At 37.6% G+C, this 9919-nt stretch overlaps 1 protein-coding gene across 1 annotated transcript in view; it reads left to right on the top strand.

Annotated features, from left to right (window-relative positions):
* Positions 1-4232: 4232 nt before the first annotated feature.
* Positions 4233-9919, top strand: part of NTS (neurotensin) — a 44227-nt gene continuing 38540 nt past the window's right edge. The window contains exons 1-2 of the mRNA XM_040344171.1: positions 4233-4412; positions 7666-7727. Coding sequence (XP_040200105.1) covers positions 4253-4412; positions 7666-7727 — 222 coding nt within the window. The 5' untranslated portion in view covers positions 4233-4252. The remainder of the gene's footprint in view (positions 4413-7665; positions 7728-9919) is intronic.

The following is a 9919-nucleotide window of genomic DNA, read 5'->3' as shown; positions in this document are numbered from 1 at the left end:
GCACTGATAGACACTGATGGGTGGCACTGAAGGGCACTGATGGGCATTAATAGGTGGCACTGATGGGCAATAATGAGGTGGCATTGGTGGGTGCTGAGAGGTGGCACTGATGGGTGGCACTGAAGGAGACTGATAGGTGGCACTGATGGGCAATGGTAGGTGTCACTGATGGGCACTAGTAGGTGACACTGATAGGCAGCACTGATAGGTGGCACTGATGATGAGGCACTGATGGGCACTGGTTGGCAGCACTGATAGGTGGCACTGGTGGGCAATAATAGGTGGCACTGGTGGACACTTGTAGGTGACACTGGTGGGCACTGGTAGAAGTCAATGATATGCACATGTAGGTGGCACTGGTGGGCGCTGGCAGGTGGCACTGGGGGGTATTGCATTGCAGCAAGCCATGCCTCTACCTGTTCAGGACCAATGTCCCTCTGCCAGAATATGGTAATCATCTTTTTTTCCCCTCATGCTGTTAGCGTGAGGGAAAAAAAAGACGATTACTGATCTTCTGTTTACATCATGTCATCAGCTGTCATTGGCTGACAGTTGATCACGTGGTAAGGGGCTGGGATTTGCCTCTTACTCTGATCTGGCTCCCTGTGCATGCCTGCATGTGGCACACACGCAGCTCATGCACGAGAGGTTGTCTATTGATGGCCTCCCGGCAATTAAGGCCCGCATTGTAGCTGTAATTCGGCTATAGTGTGAGCAAGATGTGGTTAAAATTGCCTTTACTTTGCAATCTGCAGCTCTGTAATTTTCTGTAAAACACAATGCAATATAGAAATGCAAAATAGTTCATACCTAGACTTTAGCTTTAAAGGGTAACTCCACTTTCATTTGAAAAAATAGCAAATTAAAACAAATAATATAACATATACAATTGCTTGACAAGCCTTATTGCAATTGAATGTTATTAAACAATACCTTTCCTTTTCAGCCTGTAGTTTAATATGGCAAACTGGAGGTATAATTTCCTGCTTGTGTGATTGGCTTCATGCTTTTCCCAGAAGTCTGGTTTTTGGCATCGCCTGCAACATAAATGCCAAAAGTGGGGGTACTATTTAAGTAGGTACCCCCACTATCTATAACATTGGGGGTTCAGTGGTACTTCACAAAGCATAGCCTAATGCCCCCTTTCAGACCTCATAACATTGATGGTTCAGTGGTGTATTAAAATGTGTATAATATCCGCCCACTCAACCCTCCGGGGCTTCAGCACCCAACCAGGACAAGAGGATTAGTGCTTCAGCAACTCCTGTGAAAGCAATTGCTCTTCCTGCATGTACAGCACTTCTCCTCTAGTTCTAGTTTCTGTGTGGGGGTTATTCTACACATTGTAATATATAAGAGCCACTATGATTTGGATAGCCAATGTCATTATTCCCATTGATCCAATTGCGCATTCACGTTTTCATGTCTTTTTTCTTAAGGTAACACCTGATTAAAAATATGTTTATTGAATTTTAACAATTAGCATACATAAGTACATATGGTGGCAGCAAAAAAAAAAAAAAAACATATATGGTAATAATATTGAGTTGTAGTTCCAACATAAACTAAAAGTTGTTTAACCATTTTTCGACTGTGTCACGCAGATATACTGCGGCACAATGGTTCTCCTGGGAGAAATCCCGTATGGGTACGTCCTATCCATTTTCTGCCAATACTCGTGGCACAATCGCCACCAGCCACGCGCGATTGCATGCACAAGCACCACTACGTGATTTGTGTGTGTAAACACACAAATCCCTGTGCTGTCAGAGGATAAGAGCCATATAATTTCTCCCTATGAAGTAGGAAAAATGATATGGCTTGATTGCCCCCTAGTATTAACCCATTCCCTTCCAGTGACATTTACGCAGTAATCAGTGCATTATTATAGCACTGATCGCCGTAAAAATGCCAATGGTCCAAAAAAAAATCAAAAGTCTCCAATCTGTCCAACGCAATGTTGAAGTACCGCTAAAAATCGCAGATCACTGCCATTACTAGTAAAAAAAAAAAATACAAATGCCATAAAAATGCCAAAAATCTTTCCCATAGTTGCAGACACTAAAAACTTTTGTACAAACCAATCAATATACGCTTATTGTGTTTTTTTTTTACCAAAAAAAGTAGAAGAATAAATATTGACCTAAACTGAGGAAAAAAAACAAAAACTTTTGGGGATATTTTTCTATAGCAAAAAGTAAAAAAAAAAAAAAAAATTCAAAATTGTCACTTTTAGTTTATAGCGCAACAAATAAAAAACACAGAGGTGATCAAATACCACCAAAATAAAGCTCTATTTGTGGGGAAAAAAATATGCAAATTTTGTTTGGGTACAGCGTCAAATGACAGTCAGTTAAGGTGATGCAGTGCCAAATTGTAAAAAGTGCTCTGGTCAGGAAGGGGGTAAACTCTTCCGGGGATGAAGTGGTTAAATAAATCAATTTTAGCATAGATCCAACTACTCAAAAAAAAAAAAAATATATATTTTTTAGCTGACATGTGGGGGGGGGGGGGGCGGCTCCCCCCGCGACTGCAGCGATGAGCGCCGCAGAATCGGAGCGCCGAGCGCCGCGGTACAAGAGGTGGGGGGTTTCGGGGTGACACCGCAGCACCATCCATCCCCTCCTCTCACAGCCACGGGCTGTTAGCGGTGGTCGGCAGTCGGCACACAGGCGCAGCCCACTCCTCTCTGTTTGTGTGTACAGAGGGGGAGGGGCCGAGAGGACCTTCTGTCCATGTGCCGTGGCGCTGCCTGCGATGATCTGAGGTACTGAATGGGGAGGGGGGGGTGTTTGCACCTGGGGGGATTTCACTGAAGGGGTGGAGGGATGTACTAAGGGGGTGTTTGCACTGAGGGGGTTTTCACTAAGGGGGGTTTGCACTGAGGGGGGGTTGTACTAAGGGGGGGGTGTTTGCACTGGGGGGTTGCACTGAGGGGGGGTTTGCACTGAGGGGGGGATTTGCACTGAGGGGGGGTTGCACTAAGGGGGGGTGTCTGCACTGAGGGGGTGTCTGCACTGAAGGGGGGTCTGTGTAACATGCAGGGGGGGTGCCAGATATTGGATCCGCCCCCGGGTGCCAAATGCTCTAGGTACGCCCCTGGCCTATAGGCTCCCGAGATGTGAATTCCGGTCCTGGAGAAAGAGAGGTGGGGGGAGGGGACAAAGAAAAATGGAGAGAAAGAAGAATGGATAGAACGAACAAGAAAGATGGATAGGGAGAGAGAGAGAGAGAAAAGGGGAAGAAAGGAGAGCAAACAGTAGGGTAAAAATTATTTGAAAAATGTTATTGGGAGGGGGGGGGGGGGTGACACCATATTTTACCGCACCAGGTGACACCAACCCTAGTGACGCCACTGGTCCTAATTATTATCAAGAGTATAGTTGTTGTTTTTTTTTTTTTTATAGAATCTAAAATCGTATACTGCATATTGGAACTATGTACCATTGGTATAATGATAGCCAAGGAAATAAAAGTTCTGCTGCAGAAATTATAAAGCGTAAATTGAAAGAGGAGAGAGAGAAAAGGGGGAAAAAGTAGAAGTGAGAAAAAAGATAAAAGAAAAAGTAAACTTAGGTAGGAGAAAAAATAGATAGGGAAGAAAGAAATGAGATGTAGTAGGGGTCCCCGGGGTAGTAAATGTTAACATTGAATGATTTTTATCCCAACATTGATCATCTGAAAATATGAAATTCATCATCATATAGCACCTACTAACTGTCAATCAAACAAAATCTAGCAGATACAACTTTTATTTCATGCCTGTGGACACTATTGGAATAGTGCATAGGGGAAAAAGCAAGTTTGGATCTATTATATATAGAATATATTTTCTAGAAAGAGTTTTTTTTTCTCAGATTACAGAACAATGTTGTGACAAAGCATGGTGTCATCAGTGTTAGCAGCGCCAGATACACTATTAACAAAGTGCACTACTATTTAGTTCCATTCAAGTTATTTTTATTTTGCAAAGTATTAATTGTCAGCTCTGAAACATGACTAATAAAAAATGACAGGAGATCCATTTGAACTACTTTTGCCCTAGATAAGAATCCCAGGACGTCATTGTGTTTACATCCACAGACAGAAATCACCATTACCAACGTGCGTCATATTGTTCGCAATGAGGGGATGCTATATGAAGCAGCAAGGGCTGACAGAGGTGGGCTGGGATATATTCAAAGTGCTCTCATGTAGACTTGTGACATCATTTCACTGCTTATATACTTGGGGTGGATCCAGCACTCTCATTATGGTACACAGCACTGAGAAAGAGAAGATCTGTTTAGTCTCAGCTGCATTTTTGTCTTTGAATGGACTAAAGTTTCCTAAATCATTCACAATGCCTGGACTAAGGATTCAGCTGGTGTGTCTGATGCTTCTTGCTTTTACCTGCTGTGGGATGTGCACAGGTAGTGTACAGACTTACTATTCTTAACTGTTACTATGTTTCTGTGACTATCTCTTCTTGCTTGTTACATGATAGAGCTGAGCAGCAACATATTGCAAGCTAGTATATATATCTTAGTAATGTTTTTTTGTTGTTATGCTGTATTGTGCCCTTTGTGTTTTACACGTGTCAAATGATGAATGTATGCTTTTATGAGTAACTTGCCTTGTAAGACATAGTGTGTTTTCCCATAGTAGATCGTACCTAATATACAGCTTGCTGCTTGTCATGAGAAAAATGAGAACTGTGTATCGTGAAACAGCTTGCATGAAAGCATCATGAAAATACAGCTGGTTAAGTACATAAATAGATATGAAAAAAGTGATGTGGCTTATAGTGAACTTGTGTTAGAACCTTTACCCTTCTTGCAAAATATTGAAGCGATATAAATCATACAGGGAGATAAAGATTATACGACTAGTTTTTTTTTTTTTGTATGTGTTATGCACACAAAAATCACTTCTGACAAGCCTGCAGCCCATTCTAATTTAGAAAAAGGGCTTAATATAATTGACAACCATGGACCTTTCTGTTCATAGTTATTTTATTGTGTTTTGGTGTGGGTTTGCAGATGCAAAGGGAAGCTGTGGATGAAAAACTTTATTCCCATCTACCTGAGCTCTCCAGGAGATTAATAATTCAAATGCACATATATTTCCTTTGTACTTTCTTTCTAGCAGGCAAAATCTATAAACTGCATAACGTCCTAGCACAGAGAGAATTCATTAGTAACATCAAGCATGCCTGTGTACATCGGGATCTAACCATACACAAAAGCATAAGAGTATGCTACCAACTAAAAGTGATATGTTGGATTTCTGTAGGGGCTAATGATTATATTCACTCATAAGCTTCCTTTATTTAGTTTTCCTTATACCATGGACAGGACAGGACAGTACAACAGGAGAAGTGAGTTTTCAAGGAAAGCAGTGCTGGGAACTACACTATTAAGATTTGACCACCTCAATACCCAAGGGATAAAAAGCAAGTGGATTACTCAGCTTTCCAACATCTACCAAAAATAAATAAAAAAATAGTTTTGATCTAAATTATTTAACCTTTACTAATTGAAGTGAATTGACTGACTAATTGGTATCTATCTGTCAGTGGAGGTAGTTGTGATTCAACGACTTTGGATCTCTGCAGTATTAAAGCGGAGGTTCACCCTCAAAATTAACTTTTTAGCTAACCTATCTCCAGCCTTAATAAAGGCTTGTAGCGTTGTCATTTTTTTAAAAATCTGTACACTTACATGTCTTCAGCCGCACTTCCGGGTCTTTATCCTTGCGGGGAGTGGGCGTGTCGCTCCTTTTCCCAGACGGGGAGCTCTGCACAATGTCTCCTGGGAGTGAGTGTTGATCCTCCCAGGAGATGATTGACGTGCGGGTAAAGCGTGTCATCGCCTTCCGAAAAGATCCGACGGGGACTCGGCTATTTACGCCGCTATACGGCGCCTGCCGTGTAGAGCTGACTGCGCAGGCGCCGTAAAGTGCAGAGTACCCCTCGGATATTTTCGGAAGGTGATGACACGCTTTACCCGAACGTCAATCATCTAAGCCTCGTCTTAGGAACGCCTACTCCCCGGGGGAGCGAGAACCCGGATGCCCTGTGAAAAAAAACATAAGACCGTAAGTACAGCGGTACAAAAAAAATCCAGCATACTGTAGATGTCAGCAGTATGCTGGATGTAACGGTCTATTGGTGTTTTAGGGTGAACCCCCGCTTTAACATGTGAACATTGGGAAACAGATGATTGCTCATTTTGAACTCCAATCAAAATATGCATTGTAAATTGAGAATGTGTAATTTAACATATCTGATTAGTTGACACACTCAAGCATGTGCACTGTTGTGGTAATGTTAATGTCTTAAAGGTATGTGAGAATGTTATCTGTCAATGTTCCCAAGAAAAGCTGGTACTTTTATCACAGTTTTTGGCTTAATCTGGTTGTTACTGGTACTATACTAGAGAAATGTTGTTAGATGCTGTACCTCTTGGCTTCTGAGGTGAATATAAATCATTAGTATCTTATCCTTTACCCATTAATTGCACTGCAACAGAGAAGATGAGAATGCCATAGGACAAAATTGGAATAATTGTCTCCTTGTAATTAGTTATATTTTTCTACATGGCTAGTATATATTTCATAAGCAGCAGCGTAGAAAGAAATGAGCAGTCAGAGCAAACGTAAACTTCTAATTAGAATGTTAGATTTCAAATTAAACAGCTGAATATATAGACAATACATACATTGTTTTATAATATAATTCTTCAATTTACAAGTACACAGCACAACATTACAGCCAAAGTGAAATATTTGACAATTTTTTTAAGGACATTTACCATTTAGATTCATCTGTACTTTCAACTGTTAAAACCACATTTACCGACAATTACCAATTGCTAAAGTTACCTTTGCCCATCATAGATACAGTGAATATTGGAAGGCAAATGTGTATAGAGTCCAAAAGGCTTCATAAGACTGATTTATAAAAATAAATCTGAGACAAAATGGAATTGTAGACCATAGCTACTAATAAAAAAACTTTGTAGCTACTAATCAGGAAATTCAGCTACTATGGTTAACATCCTAATTGTTTCCCAGTTTTCCTTGCCATTAATCACCAGTATATTTGTGTTCTAACTTAATAATTATAAATATTTGTCCTTAGTAGGTTGTCAAGCTAAAGTAGTAAAGAGCATGACTGTATCCAAATCACTAAAAGATGTTTTCTTGTTGGTCGCTATTGGTTACTGCACTTTAAACATTCCTTATGAAAAAAAAAGTCATAGAATTGAAATAGGGTTTTACTTAAACGGCTGAGCACATAATCTTTGCACTTTTAGCACCTTTAGCAGTAAAATTAAAAATATTTTAAAGGGCACGGTATATGTAAATTACCTTTGACACCGCACAGGCTGAAAGGTTAATTTACATACAAGCAATGTTGCTCAGTAGTTGAGCTAAAAAACGTGTGCTTACTGGGGAAAAATAAGAACCTTTATTAATAAACGTGTTTTGAGCTGTGGCATGACAAATGTGCAGAAATATTGTAAGTAATATAAATTGAATGGCAACCAGTATAACCCTATATAAATCAATGTTATTTTATAAAATGTAGTTTACTTAGCAGTTATTAGTTTTAGTTAGGAACCATATATGATTTTATAGATTTAATTTTGCATATTTTTATGTTTTTTTTTCTTGTTATAGATTCAGAAGAAGAGATGAAAACACTAGATGCAGATGTACTTAGCAATATGTATTCATCAAAGGTGTGTCATCTATTTCTAATTTAATTTAGTTTTTGTTTAGTTATAGCAGTCAAACAAATGATTCTGCAAGAACAGAATAATAGAATTCTTTTAGGCTGAAAGGGAAAATGTTATAGCCATTTCTTATACTTCTGTATGCCATGAAAACAGCATTCCTTTAATCTCACATAGCATACTTTGACCCATTTATTATTGCCAAAAATAGTTGGAGTGGCACTACTGGGCAATCATACTTATTGTCAGAAGTCAAAGTGTCTGGCTTTGTGCATTAAGAGCTCTCCAGGATTTATGACCATACATACAGTATGTCCAATAGTCTCTGGGAGTTATTTACTAGAGAAGTATATTTTTCACCTAGATAAGTAAATCTGGGTTCGTGTTAAGCTCCTGACCATGGATAGATTTTTGTTTTACTAAAAAAAGGTTGCTTTAGTTTACACATGACAATGTTATTGAAGTTAACATATCTTCAGGGAACAAAGTGAGTAAATTACTATTTTAGTAAATCAGTCGCTTTGTATTAAATTAGACCTTCATGATAACAGGTGCCAGTCATATGGGCAATCATTTACTGATGGGTGTCATAACTATTAATGTAAGAAAAGCTCAAACTGTTACATTTCTAAATTCTCATGAATTTTACATTACAAAAGACATTTCCACTATTATGTGCTCCATCTAGTAATCATGCCTCATGGATCTCCTTTCTTAACTTTAAATAAGTGGCACATGAGTGATATTAAAGTAAATTGGCATTAATCTTCGTTTTTACCTCTAGTTATATGATATCATTTGAAACTACTTGATAGTACTCCAGTCCTAGATATATTTCATATTTCTTAGCATCAAATCTTCATTGAAAAGAAAGACATTTTTTATAACAGTTAATATAATAGCACTGATTAAAACATTATAAATGCATGACTGGAAATCTGGTAAAATACATTTTTAGTGAGATTCGAGCTACATCATTAAAATGAGAGTACTATGTGAATCAAACATAGGTTGCTAACACAAGTGGTCCAGAATCTAAACTACATATAATAATGGATATTACAAGTATATCAACCAAAGATAAAAATTCAATCCAAGCAAAGTTTTAACAACCAAATACTAGAGTCAAGTTCAAAGGAAACTATATATATATTATTGGGGTAATTGTATTTTAGCTTTCTTTTAAGTTTATATGTTTTTAAACTATTGTTTTATATTTATAATATATGAAACATTTTTTACTTATAAACATATAATGCATGAAAAAGGATTTCCAAAGCACCATGATGTACCAAAATACACAGCACAGCAAACATGTTTTTTAATTTCCCATGCATTTGTTTGGATATTTAAAGTGCACAGCCTCACCTTATTTACTAAGTTCATTACTACTAATGAATATTTTCTAATCCCTTAGTTATTAAACCCAATTGGGTCTTGCAAACAATTGGCCTTTTTTTAGCCTAGCTGAGAATTCTACAATGCTTCATATATGAAAAAGGAAACTAGAGCTCCACCTGCTGGGTGTGTGAAGACGGTGATATATATATATATATATATATATATATATATATATATATATATATATATATTATATATTACATTAATATACAATATTTCATTTTTACTTGACTAAAATGAGTACACGCATTTAATTGTATTATTTTAGTGCTGACTATAATAAATAAAAAAGGAAAATATGCTCGCCCCCACTGTATAATTCTTTTAAGTAACAGGTTATTTGTATTAAATATGAACACAGGCATAGTATTTATATATGAGGTAATAAAACAAGAGTCAAGCTTAACTATTAGTTATTAATAATTACTACTTAATTATTATTATGCACCTAACTATAAATACATGATTGATTATGCACAAATTGGCAGTAAACGTTACATGTGCGAAAATATGAGAGCATATACATACAAGCAAGGAGTCTTATTCCAACAGGATCACAATTCTTGACAGATTACCTTATACAGTAGTTCCTGTATATTCACAAAATCACAGCAGTCAAAAGTAATCATAGTAATATTTTTCACATATATCTCATGACATGGTCATTAATATTGCGTTCTATTGCTTACCAGTAATTTATATTTTGATATGAAGAGTAACTTAAATGAAAGAAAAATGAATGTATAAGTAGGTGTTTTTAAAATATTTGTATAAAAAATAAATACCCCAGATTCGTT

Source organism: Rana temporaria, chromosome 3, assembly GCF_905171775.1.
Source record: "Rana temporaria chromosome 3, aRanTem1.1, whole genome shotgun sequence".
NCBI lineage: Eukaryota > Metazoa > Chordata > Amphibia > Anura > Ranidae > Rana > Rana temporaria.
Note: the sequence above shows the minus strand (reverse complement) of the source record. Positions and strands in the feature narration are given on the sequence as shown.